The 14,746-nt window shown below is 39.4% G+C and overlaps 1 protein-coding gene across 1 annotated transcript; it reads left to right on the forward strand.

Annotated features, from left to right (window-relative positions):
* Nucleotides 1-1,408: 1,408 nt before the first annotated feature.
* On the forward strand, nt 1,409-14,166 carry FRG1 (FSHD region gene 1). The gene is made up of 9 exons (XM_084878500.1): nt 1,409-1,684; nt 4,260-4,330; nt 5,010-5,135; nt 5,492-5,549; nt 7,020-7,134; nt 8,925-9,029; nt 11,173-11,264; nt 11,786-11,896; nt 14,052-14,166. The coding sequence occupies exons 1-9, from the start codon at nt 1,623-1,625 to the stop codon at nt 14,086-14,088; spliced, it is 777 nt and encodes a 258-aa protein (XP_084734626.1). The 5' UTR covers nt 1,409-1,622; the 3' UTR covers nt 14,089-14,166.
* Nucleotides 14,167-14,746: the final 580 nt, after the last annotated feature.

The following is a 14,746-nucleotide window of genomic DNA, read 5'->3' on the forward strand; positions in this document are numbered from 1 at the left end:
CACACACACACACACACACACACACCCCCACACACACACCAAGATGTCTTCATCTCTGCAGCCTGTGAATTTGTTGTCACCTTACACACACGATGAAATTGAGGACCTTGAGGTTGGGGGACAATCCTTGATGGTCTGGGACGGAGAGGCAATCTAACCCCATAGGAGAAAAGTAAGTGAATGGATGCAGAAAAGAAAGCACGTGAAAGCAGGAAGAGAAAATGGGTGGCTGGTGTGAACGGGGTGTAAGTCACGTAAGGCGTGAACACCAAATCCTTGCCACAGGGCGTGGCGATGAAAGCCAACTATAATAGAAATACAAATAAGGATAGATGAAGCTAACGAGAAATAAAACAGTCAACGGCAATATTCACGGAGTGCTCGCGAGGCACTGTGCCTGCGAGACGTGTAAAGACGTTGAAAGTTCACATAAACTGCGCCTATGTGCAAACGTTATTTAAAAAAAATGGGTATTTTATTTCTGTAACTGATCGCGTTTTATCCTCTCTCAGCCGAGGGTGGGGAAATGCTTACCCTTGCCAATGAACCCTCTGAGGACTCAGTCCAGTTCCAAGTTCAATCTCAAGGCTGCTTCCTTGGCCTTGGCCGGGGCCCACCCTCTGTGCTGGGGGAGGACCATCCTCACACACACACCCTCCAGGGGCGCCCGTTCGTTTTCCACGAACCCTCCCCTCCCCGCCTCCACCCGGATCCCCGCAGCTCCGGTGAAAGCCGCGGCCCTCGTTTCCACACGTGGCGGTCTTTCGTTTTATTCCCTAATCCTTCCCTGTACGGCGTCACGCAGGTCGCCTTCGTTAAAACACGACAGTAAACGCTTATGGAACTGAAACGGCCTGTGAAGTCCGTGTCCGAGCCAGAGGATGCTCCGGGCCCGTGGTCGGCAAACTGCGGCTCGGGAGCCACATGCCGCTCTTTGGCCCCTTGAGTGTTTAGCAGAGGCCAGCTTAGGAGTGCCCTAATTAGGTTAATAACAGTGTGCCTACCTATACAGTTTACGTTTAAAAAATGTGGCTCTCCAAAGCAATTTCAGTCGCTGTCCTGCTGATGTTTGGCTCTGTGGACTATGAGTTTGCCGACCTCCACAGAGTCTGGTTCGCACCGGGCCGTCGGGCCCAGCCCGCCGGTGGCGGCCCGGGAAGGGGTGATGGGCTCACTCCCTCTGGGCGATTGGCTTGCTCTCCCTGGGTGACCCCCCTGGCCGATCACAGGGTGCCCGCCTCGGACCCCGCACACCCGCCGGAGGCTGTCCGCGCCCCACAGCGGCCTGAAGTCACCGCGGCTGCTATACCCGCTTCGCCCGCCGGAGGGCGCGTCTCCCGGTTCCCGAACACAACACTCGGCGTTCAGACCCGGCGCACGGGGTGACGCATTCAGACCCTCCGCGGCCGCCGTAGCCCGGCAGCAAACAGGAAGTGGAGTTCGGTCCGGGCCCCGGCGTCGGGAGAAGGGAACCACCGGTTCGGCGGAGAAGAGACGCTCCGGCCGCCGCTGCGGGCCTGCGCTTCAGGGCCGCGCCTCGTCCCCGCTTTGGTGCCTCCCTCGTCCGTCCCGCTCCAGGGGAGGCGTCCACCCCGAGCCGGAGCCCGCCTTTCGCCGGCGCCATGGCCGAGTACTCCTACGTCAAGTCCACCAAGCTGGTGCTCAAGGGGACCAAGGCCAAGAGGTGAAGCCGGGCTTCGGGGAGGCGGACAGACCCCCCTCGCTTTCCGGGCGGGTCTCCCGGGGGCCGGGCAGCTGTCAGCCCCTCCGGTTCCCAGCCCGGGCCCGGCGCCCGGGGGGAGGGGGCGGGGACTCCGCCCGCGAGGGGCGGGGACGGAGGGCGGGGCCAATGGCCGCGGAGAGGGCGGGGACTCGGCCCGCGAGGGGCGGGGACGGAGGGCGGAGCCAATGGCGGCGGGGATTCGGCCCGCGAGGGGCGGGGACGGAGAGCGGGGCCAATGGCGGCGGAGGGGGCGGGGACGGAGGGCGGGGCCAATGGCCACGGGGGGACGGAGAGCGGGGCCAATGGCCACGGGGGGCGGGGACTCGGCCCGCGAGGGGCGGGGACGGAGGGCGGGGCCAATGCGGCGGAGCCGCGCGGTGCCCCCCTGTCTTCACCCCTGCTCCTCCCGCGGCGGTCTGAGCGCTCAGGTCTAACCTCCTATATTGGGATCATTATTTTCACCGTTGTCTCCCTCCACCCTAAAAAAACTCTTGGTGAATTTTCAACGCAATAGGCAGCGGTGGGTGCTGACAGGGATATGGGCTCGGATAGGAACTCCACTAGTGACCAGATCGTCCCGCTTTTGGCGGGACCGTCCCGATTTTTAACAATGTGTCCCGCGGCGTTTTAAAAAGTCTAAATCGGGACGGACACATTGTTAAAAATCGGGATGGTCCCACCAAAAGCGGGACGATCATCATAACTGCTGAACAGAGTTAACACATATATAGCACTTTTTATGTGCCAAGGACTTTTTTTAAATATATTTTATTGATTTTTTTAAAGAGAGGAAGAGAGAGGGATAGAGAGCTAGAAACATCGATGAGAGAGATACATTGACCAGCTGCCTCCTGCACACACCCTACTTGGGGGGATGTGCCTGCAACCAAGATACATGCCCTTGACCGGAATCAAACCCTGGACCTTTCAGTCGGCAGACCGACACTCTCTATCCATTGAGCCAAACTGGTTTCGGCACATATTAACTTTTTTAAGTAGCCCCTAGGTTTTTTAAATTATTGCAGTATAACTACCCTGTTTACCTGAAAATAAGACAGTGTCTTATATTAAGTTTTGCTCCCAAAGATGCGCTAGGTCTTATTTTCAGGGGATGTCTTATTTTTCCATGAAGAAGAATCCGGTACACATTTATTGTTAAATGAAAAAAAAGTAAATTTATTACCTGTATACCATACGGTAGTACAGTAGTTGTCAACACAAACCAGACAAATTGTGAATCCTACAGTATCAAGAATTTACTCATTCAATGACAATCATGTCATCATCTTGAACATCATTATAACAATCCAATTCCTGAATTTCCTGGTGAATTTCTTGTGACTCCATTTCTTTCAGAATCAGTGGACCAAATCTCTCGTGTTTAGCAATAGCATTCTGAGACAGAGCCTGGGGGGGGGCCTTATTTTCGGGGGTATGCCTTATATTTCACTCAGAAGGAAACCTGTGAGTAGGTCTTATTTTCGGAGGATGTCTTATTTTTGGGAAAACACGGTACATACCATAAAATTCAATGTTTTAACGTACAGTTCAGTGGTTTTTTTTTTAGTATATTCACAAGGTACACCACTATCTAGTTGTTACACATTTTCAACACCTTGAAGCCCCTTGCCCATTAAGCATAAATTCCTCCCGTTCTCCTCTCCCTGTCCCTGATCTGCTTTCTGCCTCTAAGGATTGGCATGTTCTGAATATTTCACATAAATGTCATCATGCGTTATGCAGCCTTTTGTATCTGGCTTCTTTTACTTAGCAAAACTTTCTCAAGGTCCATCTGTGTTGTAGCATGTATCAGTATTCATTCCTTTTATAGCTGAGTAATATTCCATTGTGAATGTAGTATCTACAAATACGACACATTTTGTTTATCCATTCAACAGTTGATAGATATTTGGGGTTTTTTACTTTCGGGCTTTTATGAATAATAGTGCTGTAAATATTTTTATACAATGAAAATGAGAACAGAACAACCAGAATCTGTGGGATATAGGGAAAGCAGTTCTAAGAGGGAAATTCATAGCATTGCATGCCTATCTCAAGAAATAAGGAAAGTGCAAACTCGATCACTAACTCTGCATGATGTTGCAGAAGTGAAGGGAACCAGGTTTGCTAAAGTATTATAATTGTGGTGATAGAAATGTATTAGCCTCAGAAGCTACTGAGGTGGTTCATTCTATCCTAGTACAGTGTAAAAACAAAAAAAGAAAGAAACAAAAAAAGTCCCAATAAACAATCTAACTTTACACTAAGGAAACTTGAAAAGGAACAAAGCCCAGAGTGAGAAGAAGGAAATAATAAAGATCAGAGTAGACGTAAATATTCTTAGACAGTTAGGAACATACTAGAGGCCCAGTGCACAAAATTCGTCCAGGGGGGGGGGGATAAGAGCCATGTCGATGTAAATTAATAATTTATAAACCACTGTACAGCTCCAAAGATTCTTCTGAGATTCCACCTTGTGATATTTTAAGTGCAAATCATTATGCCTAAACTCATCTATACAAATTATCTCCTGTAGTAAGAAGAAAAAGAACAAAGAGAAGAAGAGAAAAAGAGAAGATGATGAAGAAACCCAACTTGATATTGTTGGTAAGTTTTCTATATTCCGAGAAAAGTTAGCACTGGTTGGGATCCCTTTAAAAATATCTTCCTAATTAGACAGTAAAAAGAAAGTAGGAGGAGTTTATGACCTATTCATTACACTTCTTTTTCAAGATTGTTTTGATTATTCTAGATCCTTTAGATTTACATATAAATTTTATAGTCAGTTTATCACTTTCTACAGGAAAGCCTGTTGGATTTTTGGGAGAATTGTATTGAATATGGATCATTTGGGGAGACTCAACATCTTAACAACATTGACTCTCAATAATATGCAGTTTTAGTGTAGCAGTCTTCCATGTCTTTTTTTATATTCTTAAGTATTTCATAACTTAACACTTTTATAAATAGAAGTTTAAATTTCTATTTTTCAATTATATATAGATATGTAATTGATTCCTAAATATTGAGCTTGTAGTCTGAGACATTACTAAATTAATGGATTGTATCATTGTTGATAACCTGGTTTCGATGTTGTGCTATCAGTAGCATGGTTATACAAGAGGTTACCATTGGGAGAAAGTGAGTAAAGGGTATATGAGATTTCTCTCTCTTAATTTCTGAGAACTGCAAAATAATGTTTTTAGAAAGTAAGTTATGACAATAACAGTAAGAACCTTGTGTCAAATCTAAAAAACAAATCTTAAATATTGATTTTATTTTTTAGGAATCTGGTGGACAGTAACAAACTTTGGTGAAATTTCAGGAACCATAGCTATTGAAATGGATAAAGGAACCTACATACATGCACTTGACAATGGGCTTTTTACACTGGGAGCTCCACATAAAGAAGGTTTGTGTCTGATAGAAGTGATTAAAAGGAAAGGCCACTTAAAGCATACATTTTATTGCATTTGTTCACTCTGGCCAGCATCTAACTAATCCCAAGTATATTCCAAAGGAATGAATCTATTGCATTTGACTTTTCCACTTGTTTCTTTCCTCAAGATTTATCTCTTATTGGCAACTCCTTCTTTCTAATATAAAAATTAGAAAACATTTTGTATAATTCCAGAACCACTGAGCCATGCTAGCCAGGCTACATTTAATTTTAGAAGAAGGCTACATTTTTTATAAACTGGAGATTATCTTTACATGTATATTTATAACAAATGTCAAATTTATTTCAAAATGTTTTTTCTCCTGTAGTGGATGAAGGCCCTAGTCCCCCGGAGCAGTTTACAGCTGTCAAATTGTCTGATTCCAGGTAAGTTTGAGTTGAACTATAATTAATAATCTTTTATTGTTTTAATTTTATTAAATTTTTTAATATATAGCTAACGTAAGCCCACAGAGTAATTTTCACTTTCAAAAGCAAAACAGTATTTTTGGAAAGTGTATTTTGTGTTATTTAATAAAATATAACATTATTTATATATCCAGTTAATATGTAGGTATTATTAAATTACGTTTTCACCCTCACCGGTCTGGCTCAGTGGCTAGAGCGTCAGCCTATAGACTGAAAGGTCCTAGGTTCGATTCCGGTCAAGGGCATACACATCTCCAGTAGGGGGTGTACAAGAGGCAGCTGATTGATGTTTTTCTCTCATTGATGTTTCTAACTCTCTATCCTTCTCCCTTCCTCTCTGTAAAAAATCAATAAAATATATTTTTTAATTACATTTTCGATAACTCCGTCTTTAAAGAAAAAAGCCCCAGATAAAAGCATACATTATAATATCCTAGCAATATATAATACTATGCTGGGAAAAATGAATTTGTTATAGACCAAGTAAGATGTAGATAAGAAAAATCCTCTGACGAAAACAGACCTAAAACTGTCTGCTATTGCTATGATATTTAAACTCACTGGTTAGCAGTCAACAGACAAGTAGGAAGGTAGAAGAAAGGAATATTGTTGAAACCAGCAGAGAATGTTACATAGTCATAAAGACCAAAAGGACAAGCTGACCTTTTTTCCCCTCAAAATGCAAAAGTACAGAATGATGCTTTGTGTAGTAGAACAACTAAATTTCATATTCTAGTAATTGGCTACATCAAGACAATAATGACTTGTGTTCTATTATCATTAACCTGTATGTGTGTATAAAGTCAGTCCTCTGGCATCACAGGAGATTGGTAAGCTAAAAACATAGAAATCCTATTTTTCTTTATAAAAAAAAACAAAAAACAATATTAAGATGATTATTTCTATACTTTCGTTGAATGGCCAACAAGTACACCGGACTTTTAAAGAAAAATCAATAAACACAAACTTTTTTATATATTTTAAGAATAGCCGAAACCGGTTTGGCTCAGTGGTAGAGCATCCGTCTGCGGACTGAAAGGTCCCAGGTTTGATTCCGGTCAAGGGCATGTACATTGGTTGCAGGCACATCCCCTGTAAGGGGTGTGCAAGAGGCAGCTGGTCGACTCTATCTCTCTCCCTTCCTCTCTGTAAAAAATCAATAAAATATATTTTATAAAAAAAAAATAATAAAGAATTTAGAAAATACTTGCTATATAGTATAGAAGCCATAATGCTTGTAATAAAAGTAGAATATGACATTGTATGTACAGAACTACACTTTCCTATTTGGTAGTCTCTAGTCATTTGTGACTTTTGAATATTTGAACTATAGTCTGAATTTTTATGTACATACACATTATCTTTATGTTCCATATTTAATTTTCTTCCTCTCAGTTTCTAACATCTATCTTGTTTATTAATCTGAAGAATTGCCCTAAAATCTGGCTATGGAAAATACCTTGGCATAAATTCAGATGGTCTTGTTGTTGGGCGTTCAGATGCGATTGGACCAAGAGAACAGTGGGAACCAGTCTTTCAAGATGTAAGTGCTGTTAATGTTTATAGACAGCTTCTTGTCAATGTAGGGAATCTCTTTTAAAGATACATCAACAATTTTGTGCACAGAAAATTACCAGCAGCACTATTTATAATAGAAAAAATAAACTTTAAAACATCTATAATAGAACATGATATATCCATTAAAGTAGTATATATAGAATTACACTGTCCAAAATGGTAGCCACTAGCCACATGTTTCCATAATGATAAATTAGCCAAGCACCCCCCAAAAAGAGATAATTACTTAGACTCGTTCCTTCTTGCCTGAATTAAAAACCTCTGGATCACTAACTTTCTAACTTTTTCACTCCGATCCACTAAGAAAGACATTTTCCATTGCACATTGCAGCCTAGTACACACGTGTATGACTGAAACAAGAGTTGTACTTGGCAGTACTTATTTATCTACATGCTTGCACTCTGATCTTTTCTCTTCTATCTCTGTTTCTATCTCTTTTTGTTTTTTCCTCTGTACTGGTCAGGACCCACTAAATTCATTTCATGAACTACTAATGGGTTACAGCCCCTTGTAGATAGAAGGTCCTAACAATATAATAAAAATTATATCAACAGAAAAGGCTGTTATATCAGGTCAGGATGATAAGTCATATACTAATGCTCATACAGAACTTAAGGGGCATTCATCTCACTTTATTTGGGGGAAAGACATAATGTTTTTAAATTTTAAATTAAAGAGAGGCTTAAAAGTCCCTGATGTAACAAGTAAAACTGGATTGCAGAAAGTAACAAAGATAAGCAATTTAGGTTTAAATCACCTGGGAATATACAGCCATATCTAAGCTCACCCAGGTTCATCCGGGTGACAGAAAACCTGGCCCTTGCCCAGCTGGCATGGCTTAGTGGTTGAGTGTCGACCTATGAACTAAGAGGTCACAGTTCAATTCCCAGTCAGGGCACTTCCTCAGGTTTTGGACTCAGTCACCAGTGTGGGGTGTGCAGAAGGCAGGCAATCAATAACTCTCTCTCATAATTGATGTTTCCATCTCTCCATTCATCTCTGAAATCAATAAAAATATATTAAAAAAGAAAAACCAACCCTTCCCATCTTGAGTAAAAAATTAGATCCATGTTATTAGCACTTTCATAACTGGATATGATATAAGGCTATTAATACATTTTTGTAATTATGTTTGTGGATATTTTGTTTGATTTTTAAGGTATTAATTTTTCTAAAAGAATCAACTATATACAACTTGGGATTAAACTTTATATAAGGAAATTTAATCAAATTTATAATCTTGGTTCAGATACACAAGAAAATAAGTTATTAAAGTTTTGTTTATCAGAATCAGATGATACATTGAGAAATAACTAAAAGGAATATAAATATTTCTTTCCATGCACAAAAGTCTCCCAGACATTGATTCTTAAAGTTCTGAACAGTAAACTCAAAGGCCTCAAAAGCTAGCTCTTGTAAGATAGTCTTATGGAGAAAATTTTTACTTAAAGCACAACTGTTTGAGTAAACTATTATTATAATTTTTATTATGTTATAAGCTATTTTTTTCAAACTCAACTAAATTAGTAATATCCTCAATAGACCTTGTAGACCAAAGGAAATAATTCTATTTCATCTAGTTAGAATTTAGTCTAATAGAATACACTAGAAATATTTATTGTGGTTATCTTTAAATAATTAGATTATAAGTGGTTTTAGTTTTCTGTATTTTTTTCCAGGTTTTTTCCAAATTCTTTTTCCTGACTCCTTTTGCAGATATTCTCATAACTATTTTTTATTGTTATTTTATTTAGGGGAAAATGGCTTTATTGGCCTCAAATAGCTGCTTTATCAGATGCAATGAAGCAGGCGATATAGAAGCAAAAAATAAAACAGCAGGAGAAGAAGAAATGATAAAGGTAATCATGACATTTTTCTATAGAATGTCACATATGATATGACTACATCTCTTTAAAGTGTTGAAAAGTCATTCATTCTCACTTGAAAGACTTATTGCTTTTTATACTGTGCTCCAAATAAGCTTTGTTTTTAGTTATAAACCCCATAACTGGTGGTGTGTTTGCACATTGTGGAAGAGAAATTACTGAGTTAGCTCCCTTGCTATTATCTCCATGTATTAGTATCTTTTTCTGAGTACTTGCACGTTTTCAGCCCTATCTTTCTTCTTATCTGCATTTTTTTTTAATCCTCATCCAAGGATACACTTATTGATTTGAAACAGAGAGAGAGAACATTGATTGGTTGCCTCCTCTATAAGCCACACTGGGGATCAAACCCACAACCTAGATATGTGCCCTGATGGGACATCAAACCCAAAACCTTCTTGGTGCATCAGATGATGGTCCAGCTAACTAAGCCAGCTAGGTGGGCTGAAACTTAATATTTTAAATAAATAAATATGAGCACATAATTCCAAAATTTTCAAATACAAGCATATATAAACATATGTCTCCCATCCTTCTACAGCAAACATGTCAAACTCGCAGCCTGCTGGCCACATGCCTCATTTGTTTGGCCTATATTAGGCTTTGACTGTGACATGCTTATTCTACAGCCTTCTAGAGTTTCTGAATAAACATATAACTTTTGGTACTTTTCTACTTTTTTACACTAAAGTTAGCCGCCTTTATACACTCTTTTAGACACTGATTTTTTTTTTTTTCCTCTTAACATTGTATTTTGGAGCTTTGCCCTTATCATTACATTGAAAGCTTTCCCTCTCCTTTTTGTTTTTCTTCTTCCTCTCTCTTTTTTAACATCTACATAATGTTCTATTTTAGGGGCATACCATAGTTTAATCAGTGGTGTATAAATGGAAATTAGGTTATTTTCAGTATTTTGCTGTTATAAGGAGTGCTGCAGCATGTAACTTTGAATGTGCATCCTTCTGTGGGTGTGAGAGCATATCCAAGGGTGAGTTCCCAGAAGCATAGTTACAGGGTCAAGGGCTATAAACCTTAGCCCTTGTTTACATGCTGCCAAGTACCCTCTATAGGGGTTGTACTAAGCTACACTCCCACCATCATGTTGGAGAAGGTGGTAACTTTGCTGTTTGAGTTGTCTAATACTTGAGCATCCGTGTTGCTAGTATAAAATATGAAAGTCTTAACAGAGTTTTTCAGAGCTCTTGTCCTTAAATTCTGGATCTTTTGATGAATATGTAAAAGTCTTTGCATGCATCTATCAAGTATCTGTACGTGCTTTGTGTTGAATTCCATGTTATATATTTGATTTTACTTTTTAAATGTTCTTGGCTTTCATAACACTCAGTTTTAGTCATTTAGTATTTTTCTTTTTACTTTAAAAATATCACTTACCTTTTAAAACAAGAATAATACCAGTAACTCTTCACGCCATTATTTGGAGTTGATTGGTAGAGAAAGAAATACCACTCTACACAGCACAAAAATTTAGAAATATCAGAATATTTTCCAAAGTTTTATCAAAAGGTATTTTCTCCACCAAAGTCTCAAGTAATTTTCATCTAAAACTTAGATCTTAATTGCTGTATCTATCTCTGTTCATTTATGGCAATGAATAGTAAATGTCAGTGAAAACTTAAGAGGATATAAGAAGTATTTAAAAGGGATAGATTCCAGTTAGATAAAAACAAATTGTGTTAAGTTAAAAGTTTGAATATATTTGGTAATAGCTTATGCAGAGTAAAATACTATCATAAGCTTTCAATGTTATGAAATAAACACTACCTGCTAGGGGTAATTTGGCCCTCCTATGTTGACTTTGAGGCCAAAATTAAATTACTGCCTAATTGTTTAGCAAAATCTGATCTGCAAATGTTTTCCAAATGATTTTCTCTTTAGTGTTTCTGATGCAAGAGAAACATATAATAGCAATGATTTATATAAATTCTATATGAAAATAAAAACAATATCTAGAACTGCCATTTTCTGAACCTAATTGCTAAGTTAATGGTTTCCTTCTTTTGCATAAGAAGTCACCTAGACTGTTCTTGTGTGCTAAGTGCAGAGGGCAAGGGGGAAGGTGAATGTAACTTACTGGGTTCTCATTTCCAATGTCCAGATTAGATCCTGTGCTGAAAGAGAAACCAAGAAAAAAGATGACATCCCAGAGGAAGATAAAGGAAATGTTAAACAGTGTGAAATCAATTATGTGTACGTAGTCTTTTCCTTTTAGACCTACAGATCTGACCGCGAAGTGCTTCTCAAGGTGCCTGAAATAAAATGCCTGAAGGACAGGAAGAGACAGCATAATGTAAACTCGAGAACAAAGCACTGAGCTCAGTGCTTTTCCTCTTCACAGTCCTTCAGCTTTCCTAATTATCCTGCTAGCTTCCAAAGCTCAGTCACCTGGCTGCGTGTGTCCTCCCAGTTAGTTAGTAGAATGGCTGTTCCGTGCCAGCACAGAATGGCATCCCTACGTTGTTCCATGGCCAGGATGTGGACTCCGGCCTTCATCCCATGGTAAAGGTGAGGCTGTGGAGAGCGGCCGCAGCTGCCTTCCTGCTGGTGGGCACTAACTAAGAGCACCCATTTTTGAAAAGTTGCATGTTATTATAGAAATAGAATTAGGTTTTTTTAATAAATGAAAACTTAAAAATATTTGTAAGTGCATCAGTAGTCAGGTATAATCAAAATTTGAGATATTTTTTTCAAGAGAGATATTTTCTTGACAGAAAGAAATTTCAGAGCTTCCAAGACCAGAAACTTAAAATAAGTAAAGAAGACAGTAAAATTCTTAAAAAGGCCCGGAAAGATGGATTTTTGCATGAAACACTTCTGGACAGGTAGGTCTATTTTTACTTATTTTCACTATGATTAAGTACCCAGTAGAAGTGGCGAATATAAAACCCAATGTTCTTTTTCTTTTTTTTAATCCTCACTCAAGGATATTTTTCCATTGATTTTTAGAGAGTGGAAAGGAGAGAGAAAGACAGAAAAATCAATGTGAGAAACACATCGATTGGTTGCCTCTTGCATGAGCCCTGACCAGGGCCTCTGCAACTGAAGTATGTGCCCTTGACTGGAATCAAACCCAGGACCCTTCTGATACTCTATCCACTGAATCAAACTGGTTAGGACCCAATGTTTTTTCTTTTTAATTATTTGTAGTTTTCAAATATTTATCTCTATTTCTAATTTGTGAACGTGATAATATTATCTAAAAAGGACATTGTAAGTCTGGGAAAAGATCACCAAGAAAAACTGTCTAAATATAGTCAGATTCCAAGTACTTATATATTTTGTTGTAAGAAATTCAGATCTCACTGAAATCACATCATAAATTTATTTATTTATTTATTTATTTTTACTTTCACTACAACATAAATTTATTTACATCTTTTTATAACTGTTAGAAGCAGGCTAAAAAGAAGTCATTTGACTCATTTCAAAATTCAGTTCTAGCCAGGACCGGTTTGGCTCAGTGGATAGAGCGTCGGCCTGTGGACTGAAAGGTCCCAGGTTTGATTCCGGGCAAGGGCATGTACCTTGGTTGCGGGCACATCCCCAGTAGGGGGTGTGCAAGAGGCAGCTGATCGATGATTCTCTCTCATCGATGTTTCTAACTCTATCCCTCTCTCTTCCTCTCTGTGAAAAATTAATAAAATATATTTAAAAAAAAAAAAATCAGTTCTATTAGAGTTGCACAGGTTCCTAAAAATGAGATAAATATAGGTCAGTTTAAAAATTACTAATTATAAAATTAAATAAATGAAATTGAAGCACTATTATTAAGTCGAATTCAGAAGTGTGCAGGATATTTATCATAGCACATTATTGATATTTATTACTGTTCCTATTTAGTTATATAATACTCTGCATTTACAACATTAAAAACTGAATAGAGAGGTTAAACTTTGAGCTTAACAACTAAAAGCAAAGAAGTGCCAGATTAAAGAATTTGCTAATATGCCATTCACTCAAGTGCTATGTTTCAAAATTAGTCTTAAGACATTCTTCATATTACTTAATAAAAACCGTGTATTTCCTGCTAACTAGTTGATTGAATTATTACCTAAGGTGAGTAAATGATGAAAGAATTTTTCCCAGGTAAGAAAATTAGCATCTAGTTTCTAGTTCTAAGAAATTAAGAACGAGGTATAAAAATAGTCAGGTTATAGACTCAGAAGAAATAAAATAAGGTTTACAGTCTATGTCCTGTTGCTTTTATCTCTTAACAAAAGCACAACATTGTTAAATAGAAGTTTGGGCATGCTTAAATTCAGAGGTAATTAAAATTGCTCATGTGGACTGAAAAAGCCCTTAGGCACATTTGTTAAAGATGAGGAAAAGACTCATAAGAAATAAGAATAGAATCCATTTAGTATGAAACACTAAGGCCCACTGGACAAATTTGTGTACCAGTGGGATCCCTCAGCGTGGCCAGTGGGATTGGGCCAAAACCGGTTCTTCAAAATCCTCCCAGGGGTCCCCCTTACCTCAAGTGCACAATCAGGGCTGGGGAGGGACTGGGGGGGGGCTCCAGGGTATGTCTGGCCTATCTTGCTCAGTCCTGATTGGTTGGACCCCAGCAGCAAGATAACCTGCAGTTCAGAGCATCTTCCTGCTGGTGGTCAGCGCACATCATAGCAACTGGGCGACTGGTCAACTGCCCCCTGGTGGTCAGTGCACGTCATAGCCAGCGGTTGAGCGGCCTTAGCATATCAGCCTGTTACACTTTGATTGGTTGAACTGACACTTCGATTTTGTGAACGGCCCACCAGATGACCGTACACTTAGCATATTAGGTTTTTATTATATAGGATAGGATAAAATTGAAAAGTAAAGTTTTAATTAAAATATCTTAATGTAAAAGGTGTGGTAATATAATAACCAAAATTGAGAACACAGTTTCTAACCATGGGTTTATATTTAGTAGCAGTTGACTATATATGGAATGTTTTACATAGATTAATTTTAATTATTTGTCTTTTTAAACAGGAGAGCCAAATTGAAAGCTGATAGATACTGCAAATGACAAGGATTTTTGTCTCTGTCTTTTGTTTGTTTGGGTTTTTTTTTTTCTGAATAAAATTAAAGGAAGTGTTTTTATAGAGTTCTTGGGTTGTTGTGAAATTATTGCTAAACTAGTAGCAACTTGAACCATGGCTAGCCAAGTTCAGCTGAGCTTCTCCATGGACGTACTTTTTAGTTCACTGCATGGTTTCACATGGAAATGAAACTTGGAGTACACTCTAAAGTGCCACAGAATTCTTTTCTTTTCTGAATTTCCTGTCATAAAGCAGTTGTGCTGCTCTGTGAAACTGATGTTTCGTGTGCAGCTCATGGGACCCATCTTACTGCTTTACACTATTGCTTACCCTCCATGACCTGATGCAACATATGCTACTAGGAACTGCCAGGGCTGACCAGCTGACCTAGAGCGACAAGTGAATGGTTACTCTGACACATGTTCCTGTGAAAGAGAGGGCTAAGGGACTGCTTGGCTTGAGAAACCAAACAACCCCATTCACTGGCTTTAATTGTAACAACAGCTTGAACTAAAGTTAACAATTTGATACTATCAACAGGGAAGCATCCTTGAGAAGGCACATGCATCTGCAGTGTCCTTTAAGCAAGGACGTCTGAAGACTAAGCACAACGATTCCAGTAAACGCCTGCGTGCTCAGACTTGT

This window comes from Pipistrellus hanaki (assembly GCF_964339955.1).
Source record: "Pipistrellus hanaki genome assembly, chromosome: 3".
In the NCBI taxonomy this organism is placed as follows: domain Eukaryota; kingdom Metazoa; phylum Chordata; class Mammalia; order Chiroptera; family Vespertilionidae; genus Pipistrellus; species Pipistrellus hanaki.